Below are 13,894 nucleotides of genomic sequence, written 5' to 3'. Positions count from 1 at the left end.
AACCCAACCCTTATGTCTGTACATTTAAGGCTAAGCTATTTAAGGCTAATGTCAGCAACCAGTTATCTTAGCTAAGCATAAAGACTAGGACCAGGGGAAACAGCTAGTCTGGCTCTGTGGTAACAAAATCGACCTGCCAGCACCACCTAAAGCTAACTAATTAACACATTATATCTTGTTTGTTAAATCTGTGCAAAACCTGAACAACCTCTGGTTTTACTTCAGTGTTTGTTTGTTTGTTGGTCGGTTGGTTGGTTGGTCGGTTGGTTTGGTGTTTTTTTTTTTCGCAGCTCACAGTGACTTCCTGGAGTCGTACCTAGCACAGCTTCAGAACATGCTTTGAGAAAACATCTTTTTCATGACGATCACATTGCAATGGAAAAAATGCAATGCCATATAGCAGGGAAAACATGGTTGAGACAGTTCGATTTGGTGCTCTCTTCTTATATTTTAGCTGTGGAGTAGGTTGATCCCGGAGTCTGCAGGATACTGCTCACCTACCCCAGCTCTCCTGCTGGCTTTTTACACACATAGATCCTCCAACGCCACCAGCACATACACATATGCACACAGCCTGTCTGTCCCACGAGTCTTGCATTTGAGTCCAAACTTCAGTGTCAGAACCATTACAATAAAATTTGGCCAGAAATGGACTCGGCAGATTCCGACACTGTCGAATGTGCAATTGAAGCTCAAGGAAGCGCCATTCAAAGATACAAGCAGCAACTTACCTCCCTCATGGGCAGAATGCAGGAGATGTCTGCTTGTCAGGATCGCTTCCTGGAATCCATCAGAGAGCAGTTCCATCAGCTCAACTCCCAGGTCCAGCAGTTGATGGCATCCTATGGCAACTCCAGTTACTGAACCTTGCATGTGCGGTTCCCTGGGGACTCCAGTACCTTACGCCCCTCTCTGATCTGTGGACTTTCCCTCATATTTTCCATTTTCATCAACTCTGGTGCTGAAGTTTTATGGACATGGAACCAGCCAACCACTTGAGACTAGGCCAAGACCCACTTCCTAAGCCTCTGGATGACAGTACTCTGGATGATCGTATCCTCTGTTGAGTCACCCATCGCACCACACAGAACAATCAAGTTTTCATCTGATTAACTCCCTTCAGTTACCTGCTCCTCCTCAGCCACCCTTGGCTGTCTACATACTGACCAGTCTATTGGGCTTATTTGGGACTGCAGTGGGTTCTGTCATTCTTCCAGCCTCATGTCTGCTCTTTCTCCTGCATTTCCTGACCCTCCATCTCCTGCGTTCCCAGATCTGTTTGGCACTCTTGCTGAAAACCTGGACCTATAGGAAGTTTTTAACAAGGCCCTGGCCACCTCTTTACCACCTCAATGACCTTATGACTGCACCATCAAGGGTCAGTTGTACTCCTTTCCTCTGCTTTTAAGCTACTGTAAGGAACCATCATATTCTCTAAACTGGATCTGAGAAATGCCTAACCATTGTTCAGGATTAGGAAGGGTGTGATTGGAATACTGCTATCAACCCAGTGGAAATTATGAGTATTTGGTCATGCCCTTCAGTCTAATTTTGAAACAGTCTAACAGGCCCCAGTCAGTGATGTCCTTCGGCACATGCTGAACTATTTCGTGTTTGTGTACATGGACTAGATTCTTATAGTCTCCTGGAATGAGCAGGAGCATGTGTCAAATGTCTCTTTCCTCAGCTTCATTGTCTCAGCTGGTAGCATTCAAATGTATCCCGCCAAAGTGCCATTTCTGATTGGCCCACATCCACCAGCCAGGAGCAACTTCAAAGGTTTTTGGGGTTTGCAAATTTTGACAGACACTTCATTAGTAATTACAGTTCTGGTGTTGCTCCTTTGCATGCCCTCACCTTCTACAACTCTTCCTTTAAGTGGTTTTCTCATGCCGGACAGGCATTCCAGGTCCTGAAATGCAGCTTAACGTCAGCTCCCATCCTGACACTCCCGGATCCCACACAGCAGTTCATCGTCAAGGTCTTTGCTTCTGAGGTGGGGGTAGGAGCTGTTCTCTCTCAGCCTCTGTTAATAAGTTGTAATCCTGTGCTTTTTTCTTGTGCAAGAATTCCCCTGTTGGGCAAAACTATGATATGGGCAATAGAGCAGTTTTGGCAGTGAAGCTGGCACTGGTGGAGTGGAGGCATTGGCTGGAGGGGACTAAGTAGCCTTTTCAGGTATGGATGGTCCACAGGAACCTGGAATACACACATACAGGACAGCCAAATGTCTCAGCTCTCAGCAGGCTAGACGGGCACTTTGTTTAAACAGCTTCAATTTTACCTTGTCCTATCCTTGTCCACCCTGGCCCCAAGAATGTTAAGCCTAATGCCCTGTCTTGTCAGTTTGACACAGAGGATCTGCTCAAAGATCCCACTGACATCTTACTATCCTCCTGTATTGTAGGAGCAGTCACAAAATGCAGGCTCTAAGTAACTCTCAGGATGATTGATGACTGTCTATCTAATCCACTCTTTGTTCCAGTCTCTCTCCACTCCCAGGCCCTCCCTGGACTTTGTGACAGATTTGGCAGCATCTGAAAGTAACACCATTATTTTCACAGTTGTTGACAGATTTTCGAAGTCAGCACACTTTATTCCACTGCCCAAATTCCCCACCACTAAGGAGACTGCGGAAATTATGCTTAAGTAGATTTTCGACAACATGGGTTCCTGTTGGACATAATTTCAGACAGAGGGCCTGGTTAGGGGTCTGCTCAGTCCTCTATGTCTCCAAGGTTAAACAAGTCAAAGAGAGTCTGCTCATCACCTGACCTCCCCATCCACCTGCACACCTGTTCCTTATTGCCTCATTACCCTCTTAGTATATGTAGATGGAAATTAAAGGAAAAACCTTAAAAATGAGTGGAGAAGGATGACAGTGCCCCCACACATAGGGCATGAGGTTCATTGAATGGTTTGATGAGTATGAAAATGATGGCAATCATATGCTATGGCCTTCACAGTCACACGTTCTCAAGCCTAGGGGAGATTTTGGACCAACATGTTAGACAGCGCTCTCCACCACATCATCAAAACACCAAACGAGGGCATATCTTTAGGAAGAATTGTGTTCCAACCCTCCAGTAGAGTTAAAGAGACTTTGAGAATCAATGCCAAGGCACTGTGAAGCAGTTCTGGTGGCTCATGGTGGCCCAACACCTTACTAAGACACTTTATGTTGGTTTTTCCTTTAATCTGTCACCTGTCTGTGTACTAGCCCCATTCCTGTAGTCATTTGCCAAACTGTCTTTGTACTTTGTACTTTTCCTGTCCCTGTTTTTGCCTGCCTGCTCCTTGTCTGATTTATGTCTTCTCTGACAGCTTGCCTGTTACCACCCATTCCTGACCTAAGTAAAGAGCATTTTGACTTTCAACTGACTGTTCCTCAAATTTTGCTTTTGAGTCCAAACTTAAATGTCAGAACTGTTACAGTTTGCACAAATCTTCCTCTCTGTATTTTTTTTCACTTTCTATCTACCCATTTCTCCATGTTTCTGCTAAAAGCTTTCCATCCATCCTTTCCAGCATTTCTTCACACTTCCACCCCAGTATAGCTCTCACTCCTCCTGTCCTTCCATCATTTCAACCTGCTCCTATCACTCCACCTCTGCTGTGGATCCATCTCTCCATTTCACTACAGGTACCAGACAGGCATAGCAAACTACTACTAAACTACTATTTTTGGATTTTCCTACATAGTAAAAACAAAATAACCCAAAGAAACGTGTTAGTTAAGGGTCAGATTATCTCTAGTGAATGTGAACTTCTATAAAAACTGGCATGGTGTTGATTTTTACGCTACCAAATTGTCAGTTAAACAAGCTGATGATTTAACAGAGATCAGATGGCTGATCAGGCATTTTCTGAGGTTCAGTTATGATCATGCACAGATCCCTCTTTTTGCTCTGTCTCTTCACTTCTCTTTCACTCTGCTTGCCATCACATCAGACAACAAATAACTGAAGATGTCATGTTAATGGCAGGGAGCTCCACAGAAGCGCCTGGCCAGCACAGACAACTGAAAGGAAGCTATTTGCTGACAAATGGGATTTGGTGCAGGGCTTGAGCAGCATTAACTGGTGGGTTTTATTGGTTGAAGGAGCACGATATCATGGCGGTTTTATTCTCTATGTCTCTCTGGCAAAGTGGATGATGTTGCAAGGAGCAGAGGCATTTGGTCACGCAAAGGTGCTGAGCGCTGTTAAACAGATGGCAGGAGACCAGTGAAGAGAGTGGCAATGGACAGCAGATGGAGAAGAGATCATGCAGGACACCGGAGGAATGCAGTGTATATACACTACACACTGCAAGTACCCTGTCCTTGATCACAACACACATGCACTTGATTAGGCTATCTTCTAGTTTTTCATCGTGTACAGTGTTCTGAGTGAGATTTATACTTTTACTGATACTGTGTATTCTCATAAAAGATTAAATGAGAACAGAATAGAACAGATATTTCTTATTTCTTAGTACACAGAAATGTACTGTAAGACATGCACTGTATTCCTGTAGACTGATGTCTTCATAAATGGTATTTAATGCTCCATTCTGGAGTTCTAAAATCAACAATAATGCACTCATGATTAAATGACACAGCTTATGATGACACATCATAAAATGTTGCAGCAATAGTAATTTGAGGGGAAACCAATAGGGGGCAATGTTGTACAATAAAGCAAAGGGACAGAGCATATGGCTGTCGAACTAGTCTGTGCTGCACGGTCCAGGAAAGTGAGGTTCTGCAAAATGTCAACACCATCTGGTTTCTCAAACCAATGAGACAATGAATTAATCCACTTAATTAATTTAAACTGGTGCAAATATGTGTTACTTCATTTATTTTCATTTGATTGATATGTGTTTTATAATCCTGTAATTCTTTTTTTTTTTTTTTTGCCAGATTCAGAAAAAACTCTGGAAATGAACCTGATGTCAGCACTGACATCCGAGTCATGTTACCAACAGTAGCTTTCAGTAATATCGAAATTCAAAACTTCAAAACAGATCTTAAACACAGCTTTAGTGGTCTTAAAATCTTCAGAGTTTTCTGGGCACAGAATCAACTAAATCACACAAATGAATGCAACTTTCTCATAATGCCACCTTATTTCATTTATTTTAGTTGTTTAATTGGTCTTACTTGAATACTTCTTCCTTAACTTTATAAAACATAACTAAAAAGAGTTTTAAATGAACTTGTCAAAACTTGCTGAAAGTTTAGTGATATACGGCAGCCATCACAGGACAGCTAACACACTTAAACACATTAACAGAAAATAAACAGTAATAGCATAATAGTGTCATTATATTAGCAGATATGTTATTACATGCCCAGCAGAGACATTTACTATTTTCCTCCAGTCCTTCCTTACTATAAATTATTTACTTAACAATTATTTAAATCAGTCAATGTCTGAAAATAACATCTGCAGTAAACTGCACCTAATTATTTATGCTTTCATTTAAAACTCAAACACACACACACACACACACACACACACACACACACACACACACACACACACACACACACACACACACAAACACACACACTATATTTCTGTTTCACTCTCAGACACCAATAACCCACAAGGCAATAGAGGCATAACCCCCTTTTCTAGAAGTGTGCAATTTCAGGTAAAAGTGTATGATGTTGAGGAAAATATGACTAGAGGGTCTTTGAATGAAAAACACCCAGCCTGAGAGCTGCTGCGGGGACAGGATGAGTGAGAATGTAGGTGGGGATGTGGGGGCTTTGAAACCACAGCAGGTAGCTAAGAGTCACGGGTTGCCCCCCCCCCATCCCCCACCACCTTCTTACAGTATGGACCTGACATCCTGTCTGCCAACATGCACAGAGACACAGCAACACAGAGAGAAAAACAGACCCAGTCAGACTCCAGAACAAGCCAGGAGCTCCACGTTTTCTCTCAAGGACTCCACATGTGAGTATAGTAGAGGTAAGGAACAGCATTTGAAAGTAAGGTGACGCCATATGACAGGACATACAGTATAAAGGTCAAAATATGTATTTGGAGATGAATATTATATTATGATATCAGATCTTAGGAGTTGGGAAGCTGAATATCTAAATTAATAGCACAGTGACATGACAGAGGCTGGGCGTGACACTGGTCCTTTTTTTTCTTCTTCTTTTTTTTTTCTTTTTACAATAGTGGCTATAGATTGAATGAGACCGACATCTAAGAATCTGTATTTTAAAACCTCCACTTGACCAGACTATGACATGTCATGTTACACATCAATAAAACACATTTATATTAAAATCGTGACCAGCAAATATTCTAAATAATAGGCTACATTCATGTTTTGACAAACTCCAAACTCAATTTCTGTGCCTGAAGATTTTGTGCAAACCCATGAGAGCTCTATTGTTCTTTATTAATAATCTCAGCTAGTCCTCTCATCTGTGTTATTGGAAGAGGAGTGTCAGCCATTACAGGCTTGGCAGCTGCACTGAGCTGCAACACTGATACTCTGTGGGAGTCAGATTATCATAGAGAATAATGGCGGCTTCAGGGGACTAAGGGAAGGGCCAAAGGGCAAGGCACTAACTCTCTGCCTCTGACATTACCCAAACTATAAAGACAACAGTAACACTATAGCACAATTTGCTGTGACTGTAAAATAAAAACCGCAGGCCACATACAAAATGTCTGGTAAAGAGCATTAAAAGGACTCCATACAAGATAAAACCCCCAAAAAAGCTCAGTTCCCACAGGAAGTGGATACTTTGCTCCCAGAAAATGTTCTACACATTTTGTAAGATTTTAATGAATTTCAACAATATGGATTACTCTGATAAATCCAAACTGAATCAGTGGTGATTGGATTATAGACCAGCCCAAGAGATATTAAAAAAAATCCACTGGCTGTTTTAATGGCCTTTTTAAAAGGACCAAAAATAAACACAATTTACATTGTTATACATTTCCAGAGTGAAGGGGATACGATGAGAAAACGCCATCATCGGTAATGTAAAAATGTGGGGTTTTATGTGTCTTCTAATCTGTCTGCAATGGTTCAGTGTTTTGACAGTGAAAATAGACGCCTGGGTGATATGAAACCGAACGAAAACCACAAGCATGTTGTGTGCAGAAAATGTTCTGCAGCGCTAAGAAAACGAAAATTAGGCTACACGAGCTCTTGGATAGACCCCGCGTCTTTGACAAGTAGCCCTCGCCGGTCGTTGTCTCTCACATAATGAATCGAGATCTGTCCGGCCCTTTGCACTCATTTGATTATTAACTCCGGTTTAGAGACCTGCATGAATAGGTCAGAGGTGAGCCTTTGCACTAATGAAATATATATCAAATGTGATTGTTTTGCGACCAACGGGGCTAAACAACTTTCTTTTTTTTTTTTTTTTTAAATGGTCGTTATTCTAAAAGTATCCTTTCCCCCAACAGCGATGCAAACCTTTTTATTCGAGCCGCTCTTCAGCGTTGTCGACAGAAAGCAAGCTGCTCTTACCCGCCTGTGCTCTGCCAGAGCCGCCAACACTTTGGGTTGGGAGGAAGCAGTTTGTCAGTTGGTCGAGGGGCCAGTAGGCGGCGCTGCAGACCCGCGCTCCGTACACCGGCCGTCTGCAGTCGGGACCCAACCGCGGCAGCTGAGGAGTCCTGCCAGTCCCGCTGCACCCAGCCTTGAGAAATTGCAGATTTATGTTCAAAACGAAAGTTTTCCGCCGGTGGATTTGTCGTTCAAATAAATTATAAGGTCGTTAGGGGGCAAAAACAGAATAAAATAACCAAACATGAACCGTTTTGACATTTCAAGAGAAAAATATCAGTAGACCTTTTTCACAATTGACTGAAATATGGCGAAATATTTTTCTCTAAATTTATATCCAGTGAGCTTTTCGGTGGCCTACGTTTGGATGGAAAATTGGAAAAAAGTAAAGATGCTCGAACAGGCACGGACAACCTGCCTGGGCAGAGCCTGCTCGTGTGCGTGAAGCCGCCTCTCCGTGCATCCGGCACTTTTACTTCTGATTCTGGCTGTCGAAAGTCCTAATTACTTTACACCTCAGAAACAAACCACGGTCTAATTAAGGAGCAAGGCTGATTCATTTCACACACCCCGCCACTGCTCTGTGAGGGGATATTTAAAAAAGACTGAAAAAAAAAAATCGTACGAAGGACGCGAGCATATGAGGAAGATATTTTAATCTGCTTATGAACATTAAAGAGTTTTCCTGATTAAGCCTGATCTCGATTCATACATTTAGTCGCTCAGCATATGAGGCAATTTTATTGCACGTAATTTATCAAACCTAATAAAACGTTGGTTCGTTTTTGGACAATATATTGTGTTATATAGTGTTGTAATAAGACCATTTAGTTGTAAATAACGGAGGTAAAACTGTCCAGGCACCCCGTGTGATGTTTTCATGATGATGTGATCAGCCAATTTTATTTATGTGTTTTCACACAATTAAAAGAAAGATATCAAAGTGTAGAGGAGTAAAAAGAGCAGCTCAGTGTCTGAGGAACACAAGTGGTGTTAACTGTTTGTTTTGTATTTGTTCACCATGCTGCCGATATCAGGATGTTTTTATTTCTATCACAAACCTCCGTTTTTTGGGGTTTTTTTCAACTCTTACCACATGGTGAAATGCTACCATTAAATCTGGTGGCTCTCGCATGTGCCCTCCATTTTAGCAAATGGGGCGAAATGGTTTGAAAAAACCTTGCAAGCGGCTCAAGTGTCCCAAAGCGCGTTTTCAAAACCGTGGAGCTGGAGGAAAGAAATGATAAGGGGTTTCCTCCTGCGCTTCCAGCCGTGTCTCTAAAAGAAGGCATCAAACTTGGCGATATGGTATGCGAGAGGTGTCAGTGGAGGCAGGTTGAGCCGCACACGCTTCTCTACTATGGTCTGGAGCCCTAGTTGCTATCCAAACACAAATAAACAGAGGAGGAACATTGCAGTTAATGATAGAGGACGGGGGGTGGAGGCGTGTCGGAGGGCGGGCTGAGCACTCCGGAGCCCCGGAGCCCTGAAAAGTGAAGGACCGGAGCGCATTACGCACACTTCAAGCCCTCGCTCCGGAGGAGACTCCCGCGCTGCCGCTGTCTCTCCTCCAAACTTCTTCGTCTCTCTCCACAGCTTGTCACATCTCTGCAAAGGTCCGAGACATCCGAGTTGGCTGCATGGCTACATGAAAGTTTCATGGACTTGGAACTTGGAAAACTTTTAGCGGCGCTTTATTGGAGCTCGTCGCTTCTATAGTTACTGTGGATTACTGACATACCGCAGGACCTTTGGCAGCTATTTATTGGGGGTAAGATTGTGTTTGGCAGGGTATATGTCCGACTTTTGCAGGAAGGGGACCGACCTCACTCAACTCACTTGTTATAACTTTCTGTGTGAAGACAGAAACGTAACTTTTACTGTTTGCGCCACAGGGCCTAAAAGAAAGAGAAGTTGTTCGAATTGTCAGTAAAAAAAAAAAAAAAAAGGAAAAAAAAAAGGGGGCAAGTTTTCATGGACAAAAACTAGATCAAATGTTTGTTCTAAGGGGGTTTATCGCTTCGTGGTGATCACCAGCGTGAAGCCATAGTTCCCCCACGTTTTGACATCACTGGTCTCCGTCGGCAGCGCATAACAATGCTGAAACAAGCAGTGGCCTTCGCGTTTGTAGACTTGTCGCGACTTATAGAGGTGGGGAACCTTCTGCCAGAGTGGGCATTTCAAGAGCGCGACGGGGCACCTAGGGGCTGCTGTCGAAGTGCAGACGAGGTCCAAAGGTTATTGAGAGACGAACAGGTTGAGCGAAGTCGGTACACATGGACAAAGAACAAGTGCCTGCATGGTGGCTTCTGTCTCACCCGTGCAAAAGAAAAAAAAAATCCGCTCGTCTCCCACATGTAGCGTGTGTGAAAGGGAAAGCGGCGCAGAGAGAGAGAGTGATAGTATCTGTGAAACAAATAGCCCACGGCGACCGGACTGAGACGAGCCACTAGCCCCTCCAGCTAGCATGTGAGCTGGACGCTGGCTCCGCGAGCCCCTCTCGAAGTGGGACTAAAGCCTTCACCTACGCGAGGGCTCCGGTTCCCCGGGCTCTGTGAAACATTACGTTAAAAACATGCCTTGGCCCTGATCCGTTAGAAACGACTCCGAGCTCACTATTTCGCGATCCAAAAATAGACGAACTTCGGTTGGGGTTTTTTGATTTGTTTTCCTTTGTTTTTTTTTTCTTCTTGTTTGTCAGCCTCGACCAAATCTAAAGGTCAGCTCACTGTTGCACCGCTGGCCCGCTGCCAGTCCCGCTTTCACCATCCGGAGTCTTGAACTTGTCCCGTGGATTTTTTTTTTTCTTCTTTTTTTTTTCTGTGGGAAAACAGAACTTGTCATCCCCCACGAACGTGGAACCTGTCCCTCTATTTTCTTGCGCTGTCAGCTCACCTTGTTTCATTTCCCTGCGTCGCGGAGAGAGGTGGCCTCTGTTTTTTTTTTTATTCAATGCAAACATCGCTCCGTGTGAAAGTAGCCTCATATGTCTTTAGGTTCTTCGCTACCATGTTCTCTGGCCCCGGGGAAACCCGTGCTATACAAAAAAACATGCGGCATAAATTAAAACAGACCCAAAAGCAAAATATTAGTGCCTATAAAATTTGCTGGCTACTGCCCGAAACCATACAAATAAAAAGCACATGCATTTCCAGCGAAGATTAAAGTAACTTTCTTGTGGTTAATAGCCAGCATTTGTGCGTTTTGCTCTGACTCATGTCCATGCACTTAATAACGTATTTGATCTCTGCTGGCAACATTTCAGACTCCTACAAATCTACATACAGAGCACTTGTTTTGCATTGTGAAACACCAACTACAGCCATCAAATACAGCGTGTCTTCTCTAATGACCTTATATGAGATTTACTGTTTCAGTCAGGGAGCACCGAATATGTCATTTACAGTGTTAAGCGATGCCATATGAGTCTTCTTACACCCAGCTAATTTAGTTACCGTGACTGATGTGTTTTATAAAATTGCTTTGCAGCGCCTGTCCCTTTTTAAGGAACAAACTTTGCTTTTGCTCATGCGTAAAATATGTGTTTACATGATCTCAGTGCTTTTGCTGAAGACAAGCAGGGTTTTAGACATCACTGTCATTATTGGACAGTACAGCTGCGCCTTTAAAGGCTGTTCAGTTTATGGGCCTGATTAGCTCCATGGCTCTGTACTATCTTTTTTTATTTTTTTAAAAATCAAGTAATGAATTTGCGCTCTAATCTGGGTACAGGTCATTCCCGTTTGATCGCTGGAGGAGTACGAGCACTGCTGTCATGTTAAATTAGAATAGAAAATATGCCTAAAAATCTCTCTCAAGTGAAATCGTTGGACAGGCGAACAGGTGGTTTTACCGTATCATGACCACTAACTGAGGGTCACACTTTGCCTGCCTTTGTAACCACATAAATACCGGCTACCATGTGGCATTTACACACGAAACTCGACTTTCTCCCCCCCCCCCCTCCCAGGGTTATCACGCTGTCCTCTGCAGAGGTCTGAGTCGAGATGGGGAGCAAAGCCCTGCACGCTCCGATCCCCCTGCACCCGGCCCTCCAGCTCACAAACTACTCCTTCCTGCAGGCCGTCAACACTTTCCCCGCTGACCAGCTGCAGGGGCTGTACGGCCTCAGCGCGGTGCAAACCATGCACATGAACCACTGGACTCTTGGTTACCCACACATTCAAGGACTGAGGTCGACGATCACAGAGATGGCAGCCGCCCAGGGTCTGGTCGACCCCAGGATTCCCTTCCCAGCGATACCCTTCACAGCCGCGGCGCAGCTCTTCCATCCGAAACAAGCCGCCGTTGCGCACGGCGTCCCCTCGCTGCACAAGGACAGGCCGCGGTTTGATTTCGCCAACCTGGCCCTCGCTGCCACTCAGGAGGACCCGCCGAAAGCTGCGGATCTGGCGAAGTTGGCATCGGGACTAGGGGGAACCATCTCCGAGCTGAGCAAGCTGTCCCCGGAAAGAAAACCCACCCGGGGCAGGCTCCCGTCCAAAACTAAAAAGGAATTTATTTGCAAGTTCTGCGGCAGGCATTTCACCAAGTCCTACAACCTCCTCATCCACGAGAGGACCCACACAGATGAGCGGCCGTATACCTGTGATATTTGCCACAAGGCCTTCAGAAGACAAGACCATCTCAGAGACCACAGGTAAAACAGATGAACGAATATTGCATTCATTATGCTCTGGGTTAGGGTGGGGGTCTAAAATTCCCTGCAGCATTTCCCGAGTTGTGTCTGCGGCGATTTAAATACAAATACGTGTATTCCTCTAAATTACATCGTCACGACTGGCAATTAAAAACACATTCTTCATTTTAAACATAGAGACCGTCCTGTTCCCAGAGCTTTCTCCACGAGGGCGCTAAAGCCCTTTTATGCCTAAAATTGGACACTCTCGGCTTGCGCGGTAGGGATTTTTCGCCTTAGGACTCCGGGGCTCGTAATAGCTACAATCAGGTCCATGCATGGGCAGAGACATTCGATTAACTGTCATTTCTGTTTTACAGATACATCCACTCCAAGGAAAAACCATTCAAATGTCAAGAATGTGGAAAAGGATTCTGTCAGTCTCGAACTCTAGCCGTCCATAAAACCTTACATATGCAGGTAAGCTGAAAATCTTAACAGCACCTTGATGTTATCCTCACGAAACTATCATACCTTATGCTCATTATTTACTTATTATGCAGGGTCTGCTCCATGCATGGGGATATTAATACGTGTCACAAAAAGATTGCGATTGGCCAATTAACTAATTAAAACAAAATTGTGAGTGAGAAATACACGTACGAGCTATATTAAAAAAGAAACAATTGTGTAAATCGGTGTGAGGTATAACTGACACAATAGTGGATTTATTTCTTTTAGTTCTACACAATTAAAGGGAATAATTCTTTGCTTGCTTTAAATCTAAACAGGAGTCTCCCCACAAATGCCCCACATGCGGAAGAACCTTTAATCAAAGAAGTAACCTGAAAACTCACCTTCTCACCCATACAGACATCAAGCCCTACAGCTGTGGCCGCTGCGGAAAGGTGTTTCGGCGCAACTGTGACTTGCGACGGCACAGTTTGACGCACAGCCCACATCAGGACTACTAGCCTGGACAGACTAACAAAATAACAATGGACAAAACGCAGGAAGACAAGCCAGCGAGTTTTCTCTTCGGCTACTTTTTTTTTTTTTTCTTTTTTCTTTTTTTTTCGTGTTTTGTTTTTGTTCAAAGACAATCTCCAAATCAGGACACGTTTACTGCAGCACATTTTTAAAGCGGACTTTGGTTGCACCTCAAGTGGGACAGCAGCGGAGCCATGGCCATGTCCAGCTTTCAAACCACCTGTAAATATCAAGACCATGTACATAATGTTGTTTTTTTATTTTCTTTTCTGACCTTGAAATTATAAAGTTGTCAAAAACAGTCATAAGTTTAAAGTATGTTAAAATGTATTTTAGAAATAAATATTTCCATGATACATTTGCGTTTGTTCTGTTTTTATTGCATCTGTCCCCTGCCCTGAAACACGAGACACCACGTTGTACCCGAAAAGCAATATTAAGATTAAACCATTTTCCATGACCATCAAGTTAATGCTCCGTATGTTTACAGCCAGTAGGCAGCGAAAGCTTAATGTGGCTGAAATGTTGGGCTTTTTATAGTCGACCAGTAGTTATCAGTTGACAGGGACTGAGGGATCATGGATGACATCAGAGTCCTTAAGGACGGCTTTAGCAGTTTAAGTCTTTCGGACCAGAAAAGGATTTAATAAACAGAGAGACATGAGTCACTTTGAGCGATTTCGATTCTAGGAATGACATTGATTCATTTATATATACATATATATA

General features: G+C 43.6%; 1 protein-coding gene across 3 annotated transcripts; it reads left to right on the top strand.

The window, feature by feature from the left end:
• Positions 1–9,071: 9,071 nt before the first annotated feature.
• On the top strand, positions 9,072–13,512 carry osr2 (odd-skipped related transciption factor 2). Of its 3 annotated transcripts, none has more exons than XM_040118230.1 (4): positions 9,072–9,310; positions 11,510–12,199; positions 12,559–12,658; positions 13,052–13,512. In XM_040118230.1, exons 2-4 carry the CDS (start codon positions 11,547–11,549, stop codon positions 13,124–13,126), a joined length of 828 nt encoding a protein of 275 aa, XP_039974164.1. In that variant the 5' UTR covers positions 9,072–9,310; positions 11,510–11,546; the 3' UTR covers positions 13,127–13,512. The 3 variants fall into 3 exon arrangements, with proteins under 3 accessions (XP_039974164.1, XP_039974162.1, XP_039974163.1); XM_040118228.1 differs by having other exon boundaries at positions 12,970–13,512; XM_040118229.1 differs by having other exon boundaries at positions 9,072–12,199; positions 12,970–13,512.
• Positions 13,513–13,894: the final 382 nt, after the last annotated feature.

This window comes from Xiphias gladius, chromosome 22, assembly GCF_016859285.1.
Source record: "Xiphias gladius isolate SHS-SW01 ecotype Sanya breed wild chromosome 22, ASM1685928v1, whole genome shotgun sequence".
NCBI classification, from domain to species: Eukaryota; Metazoa; Chordata; class Actinopteri; order Istiophoriformes; family Xiphiidae; genus Xiphias; species Xiphias gladius.
This window is presented reverse-complemented; position numbering and strand designations above follow the sequence as displayed.